The sequence below is a fragment of the Acanthisitta chloris genome, unplaced genomic scaffold (genome assembly GCF_000695815.1).
Source record: "Acanthisitta chloris isolate BGI_N310 unplaced genomic scaffold, ASM69581v1 scaffold6988, whole genome shotgun sequence".
Classification (NCBI taxonomy): domain Eukaryota; kingdom Metazoa; phylum Chordata; class Aves; order Passeriformes; family Acanthisittidae; genus Acanthisitta; species Acanthisitta chloris.
In genome coordinates this window covers 52377-72576 of record NW_008688609.1, presented here as the reverse complement: position 1 = coordinate 72576, position 20200 = coordinate 52377, and the positions used below count along the sequence as shown (strand labels likewise).

Below are 20200 nucleotides of genomic sequence, written 5' to 3'. Positions count from 1 at the left end.
TGACAAGGACCTTCTAAGTGTATGCAAATGTTTCAGTACTATTTGACATTCAGTGATGGTCCCTGGTCTTCTATTGTCCTTTTAAAGTAGCAGCAATGATGCATTCTAGAAGCAATTCAGTTTTGATGAGAAAGTAAATGTGTATATGTTTCCCTGAATTACAGCCTTCCACTAAGTGTATTACAGCTAATAAATCTCATAATCCAAAGATAAAGGTCAAGAGAATAATCCTAAAGTCCAGTCTGAATCTTATTCGTGCTTGTTTCTGTACAAGTGTGGAGAGTTTCTTCAGTGCCATTGCCCTCTAATAATTTTACTGGTACCAGTTAGGGTAACTGGGATGCCTTTCTTGAAAATGGTAGTGAAGTGCCACTCGTTGATCTGAATGGAGAATTGTGTAACAGACCATGTTCTGTTAAATGTTAGGTAATGGCCCTTCTGGCTTTGTGCTCTTAGTGTTTATAAAACAACCTAAAATAAGGGAGAGGGGGTAGCAGTCAAAAAGAAATAAAAGGAAATCTAAAAGAAAGCTATGACTTCAGCTTCCTCTTCTATTCATCATCATTGAAAGAAAGGAACTTGTCCAGCTTAATGAAATGAGGAAGTTGCTGTACCAGCAGGCAATAACAACAGGTTTTAGGAAGCTAGGAGAGGACTGGATGCTGCTGCATTGGTGCTGTGAAGACCTTTTCTGCCATGATGTGATGAATATCTTGTGCCATACCAGACAAAGGGAATGGGATGGAAGGAGAAAAGAGATATGGGCTATTCCTTGAGAGTCCAAAACTGCACACATTCCTGTGTATGTACCCCCAGTAGAGTCACACCTGTCTCCCTTACACTCTGCAGTTGTGCAGTGACTGATCTGCTCATACAGTAAAGTTCCTAGCCTTAGTATGTTTTAAAAATCTCAGAAAATAGGGAAACTTGTGGATTAGATTTTTACTGATCCCTTGGATGAGGAGTTAGATAAGACAGTTACCAAAGGTTGTTTTTCAGTGCAACATTGTTAATCTTACAGTGTGCTGTTGCAAATCTACTCATCATTTGCAGCTGATAGTAGTAATGGAAGAACATTCTTGTTTTTTGATGCAGCCAACTTGACTTGTGTGAATTTTGGACTGTTCTGTGGTTCTGTATATTCTTCCCTCCTTAAAGGCATTTGTGTTTGCTTTGTCATCTCCTGCTTCTCAAGCACTAGCCTGAGGTGGGTTGCCTCATGTTGGGCTTCTTGATCTTCATAGTGATGGCTGTGGACTGTAGTAAGGAGACTGGGTAGGAAACAGCTGTAAAGAAAAACATGATGGTTTGTCCATGTGTATGATGCTGAAAAGCATTGTCTGATCAAATAGCTTTGGAGAGAAGTCAGCTGTGCATCCTGAAGTGTTAGAGGTGCTCCCAGTGTCAGAGATGCACCTTGGTGCTGTCAGCTTTAGTGCAGGGGCTGTAGTCTTCACAGCAAGAATTATATATATTTATGCTGGAATGACCCAGGACTTTCCTCAAAGCTTAACACTAGATTTACTTTTGGATTTAAGGGGGAGGTGCTCTTCACTTAGGATTGCTTGTACTGCAGAAATGCAAACCTGTTTGTGAGCAAGAATATGCTGTGTCAAGTTCTTTAACTGAAATGCCTTTCTTTTTAATTCTTACTGCTATTTTTTAAAGCCTAACAGTAAGGGAAAGTGCACTCTTGTTTATGCAATACACTTTGATTTGTCACCTTTCTGGAAAAAGAGAGTAAATTTTATGTGTTTTTCTTCAAAGCATCACTGTTCATCTTGGTATTAGAAATCATTGCTAGAGTTGGTATCCAGGAGCCATGTGCATTCCCTTGAGAAATTCAAGTTAGTGTAGTTTTCTGTTGCTTTTGTATTGATTCAGTGCTCTAGAACTCCAAGGAAAACTTTGGCCCCAAAAGCTGCATGGTTTGCCTCTTTCTAGTTAATTTAGTGTATAGATTGGTTTGTGGTTGGTAGAAGCTTTTGTCTGTAACTCTGACACATATAATTGAGACATATTGAAATTACTAAGAGATTTTGCTGCACTCCTGGTCATTTTTGAGATTGTTAAATAGTAACCTGGGATTCATGGAGGAAAATCTCCTTTCCTTAGGCAGTTCTTTCAGTTTAGATAAAGTGTGTTCCTAAATTTCATTGTCGTCCAAGGATTTCTTGTTTCTTGCTAGCACTGTTAAGGACCAGAGCATTTGTGCCCAGGAGGAGGGATGGCTAGTGTGACAGGGATATTTTTCTCCTCCCTCTCTAAGGCAAGGCTTTTCCCATTGATGGGAGAAGGTTAATGGATAACAGTGAGGGACATTGGGCATATCAGATCTGTTACCAAGCAGTTTCATTCTGTCCATTAACTATTCCAGTAATCTTATTTTCTATTATATCCCATGACCAATGTTTCTAGAACAGTCAAAAGAATTGCAAAGGGCATTCCTAAATGCTATGGCCTGCTCAGATACAGGTATTTTAGAGATTTAGCCCCCTGTTGCCTGAACTGGAAGGGTAGTGTTGCTGGAATGTCACACCAACTGTCAAAATTGCTCCTGTCATCATGTCTCTTTTCTCTTCCCTGCCACAGCCCACTGTTTGTAACGTGGAAGATTGGTCGAGATAAACGATTGCGAGGATGCATAGGTACTTTTTCCGCCATGAACCTGCATTCAGGACTCAGGGAGTACACACTTACTAGGTAAGATTTTGTTCTCTGTAGACTTGACTTACATATTTAAATAGTCTGTTGAGGAGATGATAGGTGTGCTTTGGGTTTTTTTGGGTTTTTTGGCTGTGTCACTGTACTGATCATTGAAAACCTGTGTCTCCTTTGGATGCTAAGTGTATTGCTTGGTTATTTCACTACTGCTGTCTTGAGGCTATGGTTTCAGTTAAAAAACATAGGTTGAGTCTATTTTCTTTTTATTGGTCTGGAAATGACTCTCCAGTAGCTTATTGTAACTGACTATTATAGTATTTTTTCCAGTGTTCAGACAAATTTTAACCTTAATAGTTAATGTCAGAGCAGAAGACCAGAAAGTCAGATATGGGGATTATCCTATTCACGCTTCTAAAACAGCAGGTATTCTCACCTCTTCTCCATCAGGTGCTTCCAATCAGCTGCAGTTAATTTAATGCTACAAATTTCCATTACATGTTACTCTTCAGATACATCCCAGCCCCTGAGTGGGAAGCTTCTGGATGAGGGAGGTAAGTGATGATAATACTTCACTCCCTGGCAGCATAATCCTTCATTTTTTGATCTACACCTAAATTCATTCACCTTAATATTGTTCCATTTCCTTTGCATAGAGTGAAAACTAATAAGTTTATCACTAGAGCTAGTAGCAAGCTTTCTACTTGTTTTTTCTAAGAGTTTTCTTAAGTTTATTCTCTAAAGAATCAATGGAATTTTGTTCCTCTCAGTACAATAGACTTTATAGTGCTTTAAAATAGAAGCTACATTCTGGCATGTGTAGACCTCTAAAATTGTCATCACTTAAAATAATTAGTGCTTCCAGATCACTTTAGATTTGAGGCTTTCCTCCATTACAGGACCTTCCTCTCTGCTGTTAAAATGCCTTGTCAATCCTGGTATTAAGTAATATTGAAATGGGACATGTTCTTTCTTACGTGTCTCCCTAGTTAGTTGCAACCTGAAGTTCATTTCATGCTTCTCTGCTCAGCTTGAAGAAATCAACTGCTCATCTCCTGGAGTCCTTACAGTCTTCTGAAAGACCTAGTTACCTTTATTGTGTTCAATTTATATATTATGTACTCTGGAATGTTTCTGCTTGTGTCCTTTAAAACCTCAGCAATCTAAATGGTCAATGAGAAGGAGCTTTCAATAAAATTCAAAGCTATTTCTTTGTTGAGGGTTCAAATTTTAACCATTAGTGAGCCAGACTGGGTGAAGAACAACTTGCCCCCTGCACTGGAGAGTGTTTCATTTAGATGTATACTTTATAGTGCCTGAGCAAGAACAATGAGCTTGTACAGAAAATTTTCCCCTAAGACAAGGAGGAAGGTGAGAGCCAAAAAAATAGTCTTTCTTCCTTGTAGATTTTTCCAGTCCCACAAATTAGATAGGGCTGTACTATTAAACACCTTTAAAATACCTTTAAGATTCCTGTCACTGCATTCTAACTCTGAAAGCTGAAGTCAAAATACATGAAAAGTGATGCAAATAAAAGGTAACTGAAATATTTTCAGTGCAGTATTTAAACACTGGCCACAAGCTGTGGAAGTTTGATTGAGGCTGTTCAGAGGATACATAGTTCACTAATTTTCAAGATGAGAAAAATGGAAGTATATACTAACCATTTTTTTGCAAAAATCTTCATGAGAACACGAGTTTTTTTAAAATTAAATATTATATTTAGTGACATACTGAATTTTTTGCCTTTTATGTGGAACCTTTTTTGTGTATGGCATCAAAAATGCTTCCTGTTGGTTTTTAACAAAAAAAACAACGACCAAACTTAAGATATGACCACTGACATGTAAAGTTCATATCTGATGTTCCCTTCCATCAAGGTGTTAGTGTTTTCAACTGCAGAGCTTCCAGAGGAGACCACTTGAGGAATAACAGAAGCACCTTTGGAATGTATGTGGGCTTTCAGAGTTTGGAGCTTGACAGGCCTCCCTAGGAGGGATCAGAAGCTAGGACATTATAGCTTGATCCAGCAGTATGTGGGCAGCAGGCTCCTGCAGAAGACATGACAATTCCTGAAAGAGAAGAACTTCTTCAGGGAAGACAAATTATTCAACAAAGTAGGCAGAATGAGAATGGACTCTACTTCAGAAAGTGGAACTTGACCAAAATTTTCATTCGAGGATACAGACAGATATTCCACTGAGTTTATTTTCCTTTGGCACTGGAAGGCACTTCTCGTCGGTTATTTTGAAGATACAGCATGGATAAACAGAACCAGGTTGCTTGTCTAGTTCGTTCTTATCTTTTTCAGCACCTTCTGTGGAATTGTGGCCCAGCATTCAGTGAGTAAAATGGTACAGAAGAACAGCTGTTCTTAACTGCCTTGGTGCTTAGCAATCAAGATATCCACAATTTCCTTCACACATAAAATTATTAAAAATATGCTGAATAATCCTTAGCATCACAATAAATGAATTTTTCCTTAATTCTTGTAGTGATTTCTAGTTGTATGTTGTATACAATGTGTAGCATACATATCTCTCCATACACTAGTGTGGTTTCTTCGAAGTAGCATAATGATTGTTCATCGAGGTACGTGAAGTGAAGAATTTGTTTCTTGGGACGTTCCCACCCTACACTTTTTGGGGTCTGTAAAACAAAAATGGTGATGATGTGTGACTGTTTCGAGCTCTGTAGGTTGTCGTACTGGTATTGCCAGTATTGTTCTAAACAGGAAATTTAAGTGGAGTGATTCATCATTAATTGGATGCATCTGCCTAAGTTGTGAGGAGGGATGAGAATACCCATAGTTAAAAATGCTAGTACTGTATTCCTAATAAAATCTGCATGTTAGATTTCAGTTTTCTCTGCGTTATTTCAGTGAGATACAGGGGAAAGAAAGTGTATTATTAACATCTTCTGCAGAACTTTATGAAAAGATAGATTCAAATTTATTAGGTAGTTGGGTAAAAATCTAACCATGTCCAAATGTTCTAAGGTGTTGAATATTGCATTTTAGACTGTAAGAAATGTTACCATGGTTGAAATAGTCCTTTAGGCTGAATGTGTTATTTGAATATCCCACCTGAATGCGTAAAAATAAACCAATCCAGATTATGAAAAATACCTTGTGTTTTACAGCTCCTTCAAGAAAATACACTGAACTTGGAAGCAGGTTACCACAGAATTTCATAACAGGTTGATAAATTACTTTTTCATGTATTCTGTACAGCAGTAAGACTTAGGGTTTGGCACTGAAGTTTTAAACTCCTGCTCTCATATGCTTGAGATGCTGAATGAAATTATTCACTTGTTCATTTCAGTTTAGTTTTTCTACCTATTTTATAGAATTTGAAGTCATGTTTTATGCCTAGTGGATGTAGCAAGTATGAGTGTATAAATCATGTTTTAACTCTGTTGGTTTGGCCTGTCAGGACTAGAATATATATCTGGGGAGAGAAATAGTAGAGAAGAAGCAGATAGAGGGAGATATTACATGACAAAGCCTGCTGTCAAGGAAGAAAGCAGTGAAGAAAAATTGAAGGACTCCAAGGCTTAAGTGTCTTAGCCTAATGGCTGAAAACTGGATTTAAATTTTAAAAGAATATGTAACCTACCCTCCTTTAACTAGCATAGGCCTGTCTTTACTGACTATATGATGTAATCAGTCTTTTTGTTGTGTGTTCTACTTACCACTCCACCTGAGGGAAATATGACTGCTGTCAGACATTCAGCCTAGATGTGGTTGATCAAGAAAAGAAAACAAAGAGAGAAGCTTGGGATGAGAAGCACAAGATTGAAGGAAATGAAACCTGCAACCCAACTTTCTCATAACTGAATTTGGGTATACATTCTATATGAGGATTTGGCTACCACTGGCATCAACTACTGCTCTTTGTCAGCAATTTCAAGAGTCTTAGTCCTTGTTGCTGCAATATCTCCTGCCCTGCTCGCGCTCTGTGACACAGTGACCCTTTCCTCCTGTTCCACACAGTAAAGTTAACCAACTGCAAGACAACAGTATGGCAAGCTAATTCAAGGGGTAAAATTGAAAAATGTTTACTGACTGATCACCTTTAATATGGATGTTGGGCTAATTGCTAAAGACTGGAGTCAAGTTATTTGTGCAGACAGGACAACTTCCCTCTTGTGTTTAGCTGAGGTTGCTTTATTTAATTCCTGTTTCTCATTACTAATCATAGCCTTGTTCAACCTTCCCTCTAATCAACCCCTACAGCTCAGTGCTAACTTCCCAAAGTCTTTACCACCAGGCAGTGTTGCTATGGGTGTAAACAGTCATTGCAATTGATCCAGGGCAAAGCATACTCATCTATCTGACTGCAATTTTTTGATCTGCAGAGTTGGGGGAATTACATATGTTTTTTTACAGTTGTTGTGACCTTCACTATTCACAGAAGTCATCAGTTGAATTAGTTTCTGCAAACAGCATTTCTCGTAATATTTCAGAACACATTGTTGCTTCTGTGTTGCCCCCTGATAATACTTTGCAGGCTGTCTTATTTTGTGGCTTTGATTTATAGTAGGCTACTGCTGAAAGTCAGCTTTTTTTTTTTTTTACTCTGTTCATATTCTGTATCGTATGGTCACCAGTGAAAAATGCCTGATAATTGTGAGATGAAGCTCACACTAGCACATTCGAAATTGAACTCTGCAGAGAGCAATGTAGGTTTGTGAGAGGCTGAACCCACCAGGGTTATGCTATTCTTCTATGTTTAATGTTGTGTGTAAAGCCAGGAAGCATCGTGTTGCTTCCTTTATTTGTACTTTTCTGTGAAAAGCTGGTGTCTGCTTGTTACCTCTGAGTTTTCAAGAGTGTAGTATTGAGACAGAGGGCACAGATTTCCCCCCTACTAAAGGATGATCAGCAGCACATGTATATTTGTATATAGCACATATCATACATAGCACATGTGTATTCTGAGCCAGAATGGCCCAAGTATATTGAGACAGTTTAGCAGTAAGCTTTGCTTTACTAATTAATGTGTATATTTATGATGGTGTTGACCTCCAGAGGTATTTTTAATACAGTATCGTGGAACCCCTTTTTGCTTTCCAAAATGCTTCTGGTAAAATATAAAATCAAAGGGTTTGCACATTAACCTTAAAATATTGACTGATTACCTTTAATGAAACTGAGGCAAAATTATTTTAATACATAGACATTTTGTACTGACTCATGGCTTGGCCTGCCATGTCATCTGTATGCAGGTGAGACTACTGAAACTTGGAGCTGTTCATATTTCTAAACTTAATCTAAGCCAGAAAAAGCTTCTTGCTTTGACTTTGCCTGTAGACGTTGACTTTACAAATAACAACCACTTTAATTTGGGTAAATACTCATATGTGTTATAGTGCAATGTATGTTTAGTAGTAAAATGGTTTCTGGTGTAAACTTACAATACCAGGAACTCCAAATGAAGTATATAAATCTGAATTTATTGAGCCAGGCTTAGTTACTGTGTGTGAATCAGTTCAGTAAGTAGGTCTGTAATGATTTTGTGCACACAGTGCCAGGTCGTTATTTCAGGGAACTGTTGCTTAACAGAACTGTCTGCTGCCTTTTCTCAAAGGGCAAAGCTGAATACCATACTGGATCTAGAAGTGGGAAAAAACCCCAAATTTTTGCTTTAATGATGGGTTAAATGATTCTTCTTTTTTCATTATGAAATAAGAATTATGTTGTTTAAGAGGGAGAGGGAGCATGCTCTAGGGAATACATGTTTCTTCCTTATTATGTGTGTTGGAAATGTAATAATTCTGCCTTAATTTTGAATTTTTTAAATAAAAACCCAAAACCAAACAAACCCAAACCCAAGAAAGATAATGCTTTTGTAATTGTTGGACTATTATTCCTGAGAAAAACCTTGCTAGGCCCTTGCACCTAATGGTAGGTGATTGTCAGTTTCCGTGGCAACACTTCCTGAAAGAAAACAAAGGAAAACACCACAAATGGAAGGACAGTCCTTAGATTATTATCTTTATGGAAGGAGGAGAGCATAATGAGGCCCTACTGAAGCTTTTTCAATAGATCCAGGGTTATCAAATATTGATAACTATTTTACAGTTTTGCTGGGAAAACTGAATTTTAGAGTATGAATTCTTTGGCACAGGGAGATGCATTGCTGTGTCTGGTGGAGAAAACTTACTCTGCAAGTTGTCTGTTTGTGAAGGGTAACTGGAAATCAAGGGAAAATGGAATTTTTTAATTTAAAATTATTACAAAATTGCCATGTCTGTATAAAGTAGCTCCATGAAGTTTAGAGAGGGTTTTACCGAGGCTGTCATAAATTTAAGGTCTCAGCAATAGAATTCGGTGTAACTAAAGAAACTCCACGTTTGAAATACTTATTTCATCATCTTACTTTAAAAGATATGAGCTAAAAATTGGGAATTTCAGAAGTGTTGTTCTTATAAAATTCATGCTTAGAAAAAGATGTGCTGAAGCAAGGTAATTTGTATTAGTGGATATAACTGGTGGTACTTTGAGTAAATCAGTTATTCCTGAAATTTGATTGAATTTGACTGAGTAACTGGAGATATCCATCAGTTACTCAGACCTTCCAGAAGGGTTTCAGGCAGGAGCCATGTCATTTGTGGCTCCAGTCTTTCCCAGGATGCTTTTGCATTTCATGTTCTTCCCACACAGTCTCCTTCTGTTGTACAAAGGAAATGGTGCACACCCTGTAAGTTCAAAGACAGAGTTCTAGTTGAGTTGAAACACTAGTTTGGTTCTAAGTCAGATTTGTATTTGTCTTTGAATATTGCTTGACAGAAGTGTTTGAGAAGGAGGTTGAAGGCAGGGGAACTGACCACTCTGGTTTTCCTAGCAAAGCTTTATGTTGCCATAACTTCTCCATTGCTAGTACAGCTAGTTGTTGGTAATTCCATGGGATTTGGTCAAAATTTTTGATGTTTTTGTATGATACTCTTAATGGGAACTTTTTCAAAACATTGCCTAAAAGTCTTTAGAACAGAATGTTCATTCATTTGAGACTTTGGATGTCTTAGTGATTTCTTAAGCACTACAAAGACATGCCAGTGGTGAAGGATACAACACAGGACTGTGCTCACAGCAGACAGAGGCATAGGTGAGGCATCTCAGAGCACTTGCACTGTTAAGAAAGGGTTTGTGTATTTGGAAACTCTTAGCTAGGACAGAATGGAGGAAGTTGGCATAGAAGTTACCTGCTTTTGGGCAAGTTTCTCTGGCTATTCTCAGCTTAGTAGTAGATGTTAATTTTTAGTATAGAGTAAGGGACATTTTCCACAACTTTATTGGGAAGGCAGTAAAGCATCCCACTGCACAGACTGGCCAGTGTTTCTCTGTGATAAATATGAGTCATCCTAACATTCTGGAAATTGAGCTGCAGCCATAGCATGTTAGATACCTTGCCCAGTAGAAGTGAACTTTGTTTGACTCAAAGAACTAATTTTTGCTGAACTCTGATGTTTTAATACCAGTTAGCAGGGATTAAGCAAGGTCACAGGAAAAAGAATTGTCTCATGCTTATAAGCTGTTAAAATCTTTAAACTCTGCAGCTTTGTGTGGGAGGGACTGTGGGAAAGGAGTCTCAATTAAAGTTTTCAGTCTGTCAGCACCTCCTCCGTTTAGGTGTTTTCTGATGCTTCCTTTTAAGATTGTATAAAGAAGAAATAGCATGAACTGTGGCGAACTGGGCTCTAGAAACCCTTGTTATCTCTGTTCACTGTAACACAAAGGTGTTGAAGCTTTTGAAATTGAATTTTACCATTTTCCATAGACCAGAATAATCAGGGTTCAAATGCTTTTGTAAACTGTAGCAGAGTTTTTTGGCATTTTTAAATAGTACCAACAGATACCTATTTCTGAAAATCATTCCTGTCGACACTAGGAAGAGAGAAGTTGTGTTCTTTACAGAGCTGTGTAGTTGAGATGGTAGAAGAGCTCTTTGAAGAAGCAGCAGCATAACCACTGCTGGGACACAAGCAACTGTATAAAAAGTGCAGAATGTCTGAGGACGTCCTGAAGTCTTACAGGCCCAATCACTCTGCACTATTTCAGCTCATCTGTGTTTGTGAGTAAGTGATCTTGGAGGGGGAGGAAGGAACACAGAGGAAAGTTCTCTGTCTTGAACTTCATCATTTACAAATGACTCAAGTTTTACTGTTCATCTGCTGCATTGTAGGGGGGAATATATAGTTACCTGGAAATAACAGGGTTTTTCTTTTCTAGCATTATTTTAAAATATTATGTTAGGGACAAAAACAGTCCAGGTTTGTCTCTTCCCTTTGAATTGCTGATGCAGTTTTCAGATTCTGCCATTTTCAGCTGTACTCCTTAGAAGTGTATGGAGTGCTACATATGCTCCAAACAAGTATATATTGGTGCTAACCTTTATTTTAGAAATTGAATGTACTTTGATTTATTTTTTTAGCTATGTAAATAACAGTACAGTTTACAAAGCATCACGGCTGTGACCGTAAGTAAATAAACAGTTGCCTAAATTATTTGTTGTAGAACCAAAAATTATTTCTAACCTCGGATTCCTACTTTAATGTGATTTCTCAAAACTTTTAATTAAAAGTTTTCTAAATATAGTTGTAACTTACACACAGATAATAGCTTTTGGCCATAGTGGAGAGCAGCTTCTTTTGGCCATCAATACCAATTTCAGTAGGACTGATAACAGTCCTTCAATCAAGGATATTCTCCGTGGGGGACTGGTGACATGTCCCTGAGCCTTAAATACACAGGCTACAAAGTGTCAGCTCACATGCTTAAATTTAGGTTTGCTGTTCCAATGCAATGGCATAAGCTTTATTTCTTAGTGCAGATTACTTGCATTAAAGGGTCAATAGTCAGGCAAGCAGTGTCTCAGGTTGGAGAAGCACAGTATATAAATAACTCCCACAAGAACTTGGGGAACCGGTCCAGATGTTGAGTGCTCTGCTGAGCCTGGGCACAGCTCTTGGGAATTTCCCAGCTGTCAGGAGCTGCAGCCTCAGCTTCAGTGAAAAGGGCCTTTGTGGTAAGGGCAGTTACTAACAGTTGTGTAAGTCTGTATGTGAAATCAGGTATAGCAAACTTTTACCAGCAAGAAAATGTGACTTTTTACTTTTCCTGAATTTTTCAGTTGATTAAAATTTCCTTAGTTTTAATTGAGTTTTATTTGACTGGGGAAGAGACAAAAAGCTCTTGTTTTTTTGAACAGTACAACTTTCTGATACTTCTAGTTGAAGTAATTTTGATGACTTAAACTTCTATAATACCACAAACTGAAATAGGTCCCAGGCTTCCTGTAACATGCAATTAACTCACCCATTTAGATGCCAGCCTAATTGCAAGTATCATCTTCAGTGCTTTATTGATAAATAAAAGCTGGATTAGAAATACATTCACACTGATACATTCAAACAGTATTTCTTGGTTTGGAAGATTGTCCATTTTTTCATTTAGTGCTGCTGAAGTGAATGATTTAGAATAAAAATATATTTAGTATGTAGCAAAGGTTAGGTAATTATTTTTCTTCAAATATTGGCTTAGATCCCGTTCAGCTGAAGTGTCAATGTAAAGCCAAAAATGTTTAAAGCCAGAATATAATGTGACTCAGTTGTACGAAAGTTGAAAGGTATGAGTATCTCCATGTAAGAAAAAAGAGTTTTGTGTGCATATGTATGTGTTTAACAGCTTCAGTTCTTACAGTTAAAAGAGCTTTCTCTGTTATCTCTAGGCCCGTTACTGCCAGGTGCTGTTGTTAGAGCCCCACAGGTAGCATGTTGGTTTTGCTATGAAGAAAAAGTGCTTGTTAAATATGCGAACACAAAGAAAGGAAAGGGGAAATATAATTCTAAAGTAACTGAGAGGTCGTTGCAACCTCAGTTCTCCAGCAGGTCATAACTGCTTTTCACCAGAAATATTTTTACGTGCTCTGTCAAGAAACTGATGCTGGTTTTGTTGCTGTTCCCAGAAGCTTCTACACAATTTGCAAGCTGGTTAGCTGGCCCTTTCTCATCTGTGCTGAGGATGCATTCTGCAGTTTGCTCACTTAGCTACAGAGAGGCTTTTTTCCTTTGACCTAGACTGCTAATCCCTCATTGCAAAGAGCAGCAGCTGTGCTTTGTCTGTGGAGGTCTCTGCGCCGCACGCAGCCTCATTCGCTACAGCAGCTCCTCTTTGTGTGCTCGGCATTTTCACTTACTGAAAGGGTGACTTTCTGGTTTGTTGCTCAGAAAACCCTCTTCAGGTTTGTGCAAGTCTACAATGCATAATTTTTTTTCCCAAAAAAAAAGTGGATTTTCAAGAGCTGTTACATATGGTTTCACAAAACTGTGTTTGACTAAAGCATTCCTGACATCCAGGGGGTGAAACATTTCTGAGTTGCTTTTTAGAGAGGTGATGAAATCTATTTCCGTTTAAACATTAACCACTTTCAGATAGATGTGTTGAATTGTATCTCTAATGGGTATGACTAGGAATAAACCAATTTCTTGCGTGTGTTCAGGTTTTATCCTCATTTAACATTGAATAATTGCACTTGAGTGTAATTCCCTCAGTTAAATACATGCAGCAATGCAGGATGTTCCTGGCTGTTAAAAGCTGAGTTGTCACAAGAACAGAACAGTCCTTTCCTGGTTTAGGCTTAACTGCAGTATATAGCAAACCTCCTACTACCTTCAAAGGCAGAAGAATTTGGCATGTAGTTTCACTAAGAAGATATGTAAAATAATTAATAAGCACAAATCTTGTGTTTCAGTTAATGAGTTTATACTTTCATGTTTTGTAATAATCTATTCTGTAGCTGAGCAGACTTTTCAAATACATGTAATGCTGTTAAGTTAAATGCATTTCTTGAATGCTTAAGTTATGGGATTTGAGGCCATAGAGGCTATAAACAGATGTAGCCTAACCTGGACTTCTTTGCCTTTTCTTCATTTCAGAACTTCCTTTTAATTCCTCTTCTGCTGTTTTCATTTGCTACTCAAAACCTGGTTTAGAGTGGGAAAATGTGTACAGTGTGACAGCTGGCAGGCTTGGAACTGAATGTACTGTTTAGCTGAGCTTGCTATGGTTCTGTTGCTTGGGCATCTTGACCTTAGGTGGTGGTTTATGAATGCCCCATCCAGTCACTTCTGTAAGTGAGTAGGTTGCAGGTGTCACTAAATGTGCCACCACAAGTAGACAGAATTGTGACAGAAAACTGGGAGGAATAAAGGGGTGAAATGGTGACCTCTCTCCTGAGAGAGAGAAAAGTAGCAGAGTTGCTAAAAGGAGAATAAGAAGGTGGCTTACAGACAACTTATTTGTGGCTAGAAGGTGATCAAGGGAAGGACATGCAGAAAGCAAAGCTTCCAGCTGTATAGAACGTGTTTATCTATCTAAAACATACTCTACTTTTTAATTGGGGATTTGTAGAGGTAATGAACAATCATAGCTTAATCTGTTAATGAGATTCATGTATGAAGTAAAAACCTGCACACATAGAAAATTAACAGAAAATCATGTTGAGAAGCCTTGTGTGTTGCCTTAAGTAAGGAATTAAGTTTTGTTGATGCAGCAATTCTCCCAGCTGCATTCTGGAATGGCTTCACCATAGCAGGAGCAAGTGCCTAGAAACCAGAATTCTCATGGAATAAGGAGGGACCATTTCTTTCCCTGTGGTCTTGTTACATGTGATGTGCCACAAGAGATTCATCTTGTGCCTGTCTTTTTTACTGTATTTACAAAAGCACTGCAAATTAGTGAGATGCTGTGAGCTCATACACCGACTGACAGCACTCAGATCTGCATCTTTTTGCAGATGTACTCACAGGATGTGTGAGAGATTGCACTGAGCTAAAAACCAGTTGGTTTAAACATAATCTAAGTTGAGTTGTGATACTGATGAAACGTGTCAAGGATATTATTCTGTGTCCTGTACTATGAGTGGTCATATCACAGTCTGTAAGGCAGTGTGGACCTTGGGCTATCCTCAGTTTATGTACTTGTTGAAGAATTTCAAGACTGGATTCTGTCATTTCATTTCTCAGGCTACATTCACCAATGCTTTCATATTTCAGCATATTTTCTTGTCTGAGTCTTTTTCTGTGCAACATTTACTGCAACACCTCAAGTAAGTGAGTATGATTGAACAGCTTGGTCTGGTGGAAGGTGTCCCTGCCCAAGGCAGTGGGATTCAAACTAGATGGGGTCCCTTTGGGGTCCCTTCCAACCCGAACCATACTATGATTCTGTGACCTTACTGCATAATCTACCATGCCTTTTTCTTCCCTTATGCTTAACCTGATTATATGTATTTAATTTGTCCATCACTGTGGTTTCAAAGTCCTGGACAAAAACCACACTTTTTGTGTTTGAGGCAAACAGGAGCAAAACTGAGCTTAATTGTAACATCCAATTCCCAGCAATTTACTTAGTTGTTTCTAAAGTGAATCACTGAAAACTAATAAAGGTTCAGCTACATCATACTTTTATATAAAAAGATATAGTATTTCTGGTGATGAAATGTTGAGAAAATGAAGTACTTTTGTTCAAGAATCTGAGTAACATAGTAAAAAAAAACCCCAACTTTTTACAAGCTGCAGGAAATTGAAGATGTAAATGTTTAAATTATCTTCATGTATTTATGTATCGTTGTATTGCTGAGACATTTGGAAGTATGTTTTTCCGTATGTGCTTAAGTTGAGGCTTTTTAAAGGTCTCAATAAAAACACTTCATGTTAATTTGTTCTTTTTTTTAAACTTAGTACTTGCATGCAGCTTTAGAGGGTGATCAATATTTTGTGAATTGTTTAAATGAGAGTTGAATTTTTGTCTTGACTTAAGTACCTGCTTTGGGGTAAAATGGTGATATTGGTCAATATTGAGAGGCATATTGGAGGTGTAAAGAATTCTAGAGCCTTCGTTCTATGCTCCCAGGGATTTGGGTGGTAGATATTGCTCAAGCTGTACAGTTCTGAGTGTAATTGAGCAGTTCATTTTTGTTAATTATCTAAACTTTGCCATCTGCTGGAGAGCCTTTTAGTGACATTATAATTTAGTCCAGTTGGAGCTCAATTAGAGTTTTCTGACTAGCCTGTTATCATGTGTTCAGCAAACAAAAACCTACACACCAAACCCTGGTCAGTTTTGTTACTCAGTTTTATATAAGCATCTGGAATGACTGTGACAAGCTTACTGTGCTACCTGGGGAGCTTGTTTGAAGTGCTGTGGATTTGATTTTTAGGTAGCAAACCAGGACATTTCCATGGCAATTGACACCTTTCAGCTTCCTGAATGTTTGCATGGATATGACACGAATTGTCACGCCTTTGTGAATTCCATTGTCCTCATTTATCCCAGCACGATGATGGATGCAGGGAGGGGTGAGGGACAGCACTGGAAAAGGCAGAAAAGAAGCTGCCACCTACAAAGAGACTCCTGCATGCAGCTGCTGAACTGATGTTCTCTTGTGGTCAGAAAATACTGTTCAAGGTCCATGCTGAGCAATTCACAGTGCAGATAACTGTGCTGCGTGGATATTCCAAACTGACTTTGTTCAGTTCAAGCAGGATGGAATATACGGAACGAGCACTTACAGCTCTTTTCCTGCACCCAGGTGAATTCACAGTAACTGCACACTGGGCTGTGATTTGCTCCAAGCTGTCCCTCTCACTGGCTGCCCTGGGTGAGGTGGAGATTGGGTTTAGCACACCTCTGTCAAGGTGAACCTCCTGACTGGTATTGATGCTGTGCTGCATCTGAAAGTTAGACTAATTTAAGGTTTTATTCCCTTCCCCCCCCCCGTGAAATAGGGCATATTGTATAGTAATGCAGAATGATCTCCTCACACCCTGCAGGACTAAAACTATGATAAAAATGCAGAGTGTTTAACTTGCTTGATTTTTCTTCATGTTGAAGTAGAAAAGTAAATTCTCTAGAACCATAAAAGTGATAGTGTAAGATTTTTTGTTTCAGGAAACAATAAGGAAGTATTATTTGTGGATCTTTCTAGTTGTAACTGAACTTTGATGGGAGCAGGTTGCAGGAGCTGTGACTTTTATGCTCACACTTTTCCACTTGAAGGCCATAACAGCACATACACAGAATTCTCCTAAACTTTTAAGGACTGCACCATACAAGCCTTGGTTTTATTCCTTGATATGACAGTAAGAAAGAGAAATTGATTTCAGGTGTTATGTCCACAGAGCGTAACATCATTGTGGCATAATGATGGACTGGGATTTTCATGAAGAATCCAGAGGGTGATGGAATATTTCTCTGGGTAATTGTTGAAGCAGTAGAAAAAGCATTTTTGTTTCTCTTCCTGCTAAAAAGTTCTGGATTTATGGGAGTGTTGATTTTTATGGCTTCATGGTTATGAGCTTTCTTTTCTTAAAAGAGATTTTGTAGCATTGAGTCAGTGTGGGGTTTGATTGTTTTCATCTGGTACATACATAAGAGTGGCAGACTCAGCTGAAGAATTGGTGAAACCTCCAGGAGGTGGAGTGAAACCTCCAGGAGGTGGTGAAACCTCCAGGAGTTTCAAACTGGTCTTTGGGCAGGGGCACATTAGCTCTGTCTTAGCAGGTACTCACAGGGACTGCAGAGTCCCTGAACAGCATCTCGGACCATGTTAGTCCTTCCATGTGTGATGTTGACTTGACCTGTGCATGTACCATGAGTCAAGATAACCAGAGTAAGAAGTCAAGGTTAAAATAAGGATTTGTCTGGAAATTTTAAGTACCCCTAAAAATATTCTGTAAATGCCTCTTTTGTTGGTGTAAACAACTGGTGCACTTGTTTGGGGAAAACAACAAGGTCCCAGAGCCTTATCAGCAATACCAGTATGGTTTGATTTTTAATTGTGGGTATGGATTGCACAATACACATGTGTGCACACAAAAATACTGTTAAGAATATGAGTGAAGCCATTAAATAATTTTCCACTTGTGATTGCAGTCAATTTCAAGCTGAGTAGGTGTTAAAGAAATTTTTTAAGATTTCCATAACCCTCTGCCTCCATGCTGTGATGCCTTAGTGACTGTTGTATTTCCTGCTATCTAATGGAACAGTTTCAGCACAAGTGCAAAATCAATGAGGTAATACAGCATGAGGAACAGGTGGTAGAGATTACTTAACCTCGTGCACAACTGAATAAGCAATAAAGGGGAAATAGCTGAATGTAGTATATCCTAGTTGTCTCTGCTTAGGTTTCAGGAGTGTGCCCAACACATCTTTTTTTTCCCCCTCCTGTATTTGACTAATACTAATATTTTTAAATATGTGTTTCAAGAATTTCTAGTTCAGTGATTAACTATTGACCAAAATCTCAAATTTGCAGCTCCAAATGCATACCAGATTTAATACAGCTTTCATTACCTTTACCTGTGTTACAAGATTTTTTTCAGCATTCTTCTTGAAAGTTGTCCCTTTGAGTGGGATTGTTAAGGCTTTGCTGGGTTCTGTCATCACCAGCAGCAGCTACTTGTGTTTGTTCCAGGCCATAAACCTTCTGACTTAGCTTGCCCAGCACTAGCACTAACACACACACACCACAGCTGGACATCTCTGAGTGCAGAAATTCTGCACCCCATGTGGAGGGTGTGAGCTACCCCTGCCTTGTTCTTCAGGGACCTGCAGCTTTGATCCAGAACCTTGTCATTTTATTGGTATTTTATTTTAGCACGTCTCAGATTTAGATGAATAATTTTACCAGCTGAGAAGTTTAGGTATCTTGACTTGAGCAAACTCTATAAAGATGAAGTTTTTAGATCTGTGGACACGTGAATTAAAAATAAGAAAAATATGAATTCGAAATGTTCTTGTCCCTGTTGTCACTGTTATGCAACTGGGAAAGGAGCTCAGAAAACTTCAAGTAGGCAAGTAATAGCTTCTGTTGCTTTGATAGATGCTTTGCCCAGAGTTTCTTTTCTTCCTTGGTACTCAGCAATATGAAACTGGTAATAAAAACTCTATATTGGTTTGTCCTTGAGGATAGTGTGAAAAAACCAAAGTGTTCTCCTGGGAAAATGTTTGAACTAGAACACTAAACATGTTGTTAGCTCCTTCCAGTTCTGGATCCACTTTTAATATTATTAAGCGCTTTTAAAATCAGTGTATTATATTAATGGCTTGTATAGCATCTCCATGCCATCTGCAAGAAGTCAGACAATATCCAGTATCTAATTCTGCATAGTTAAGGCATTTTGGAGGACATATAGACAGCTTATTTTAGGAACCTCTGGCTGCCTAAAATAGACTTAATTGTCCTATGTGCCCAGTGAAAAGAGGTTGCCTTTTCTGATGAGCCTTTCTAAACACTTAATTGACATACATGTTCTGATTTGTCTTTTAGAGGAATTGAACTCTTTTCAAAGCTAAATTAACTGTCTCTAAAATAAAGTAACAGGATATTCCTTCTTCCTATTAAGCTGCATGTGTGAATCTAGACAGATTGGGAGAAGAGAGACGTTCTGGCATACTTCATTTATGTGGAGGTAAAATAAAAAGATTCAAGAGCCAAACTGCCAGATCAGTATTTTATTTCTCCCACCTGGAACACTGTCGCTATTACCTGCTGCACTGTGCTAATAAAATCAGCTGAGAACTTTGTAGATTTATTTCTGTGCCACACAAGTGCCAAACGTTGTGCCACAAGCGTGTATTTCTTTTTTCACCCTGTGACTGGCACTTAGCAACGTATTGTGCAGGAAGTAAAAATGTTGTTCTTTCCTTTTCTGTCTCCCAAATGTAAGGGAGGGTTCAGGAAAAACACATCACTCACAGTTGTTTTGTTTCCTGGAAATTTTTCCAGTCTGACCCCAAAAAAAAAAAAAAAAGACAATATAAATAAATTCTTTTTCTTTGCATTCAAGTGATTTGATATTGCATGTAAATCACTCCTTGAAATCTCCATTTAAGTTGGCAAAACTCTGCTGGTCATAAATAAAAGTAGGTAGAAGACTGACCTGTGGGTTGTGCTGGGCTGTCTGATCTCGTACGCTGACAGCTAGGAGAATTTTATTCATAGTAATTTCACTTTCTGAAGTAGAGCACACTCTGCCCTGTTTTTCTGGCTTAAAAATTAATTGCATGTCGTGACTTGGAAGCTGTTAGTTTTCTCTGCTCTCTGCCAAGCTGAGCTATGAGAGCTGATTTTCATTATGAAAATATTGGTGGTCTGTTTAAGTGTTCCTTAGTTTCTTCCTATTGAAGTTACTGAATGAAAAACTAAAAATCTGAACTAACTTCACTGCTCAGTAACCCAGAAATGGGAGAAACAATAAATATTGTCTATTTTTTCATTCTGATACCTTGGCACCAAGTGTCTCTTCTTGCTGCCATCTCTTCGCTGTTCCCTAAAATCCAGTGAGTTTGCCACTCATTAATTTTGGGATGTTTTGAATTAATTGTAGAACAATATCTGGGCTCTTTGGGCTCAGTTTATTGACATAGAGCCATTTCTTTATTAAATGCATCTTCAGATGTAATTCTGCTAAGCACAGGTAGTTGAGTGAAAGAATCTAGAATCTCAGGATTGTACTTAGCGAGCTTAAATGA

At 38.3% G+C, this 20200-nt stretch overlaps 1 protein-coding gene across 1 annotated transcript in view; it reads left to right on the top strand.

Moving 5' to 3' along the window:
* Nucleotides 1-2592: 2592 nt before the first annotated feature.
* The window catches only part of LOC103808305 (AMME syndrome candidate gene 1 protein), a gene marked incomplete at its 5' end in the record, with an annotated part of 38629 nt that continues 21021 nt past the window's right edge, over nt 2593-20200 (top strand). The window contains one exon of the mRNA XM_009081084.1: nt 2593-2703. Within this exon, the coding sequence (XP_009079332.1) occupies nt 2593-2703 (111 nt within the window). The remainder of the gene's footprint in view (nt 2704-20200) is intronic.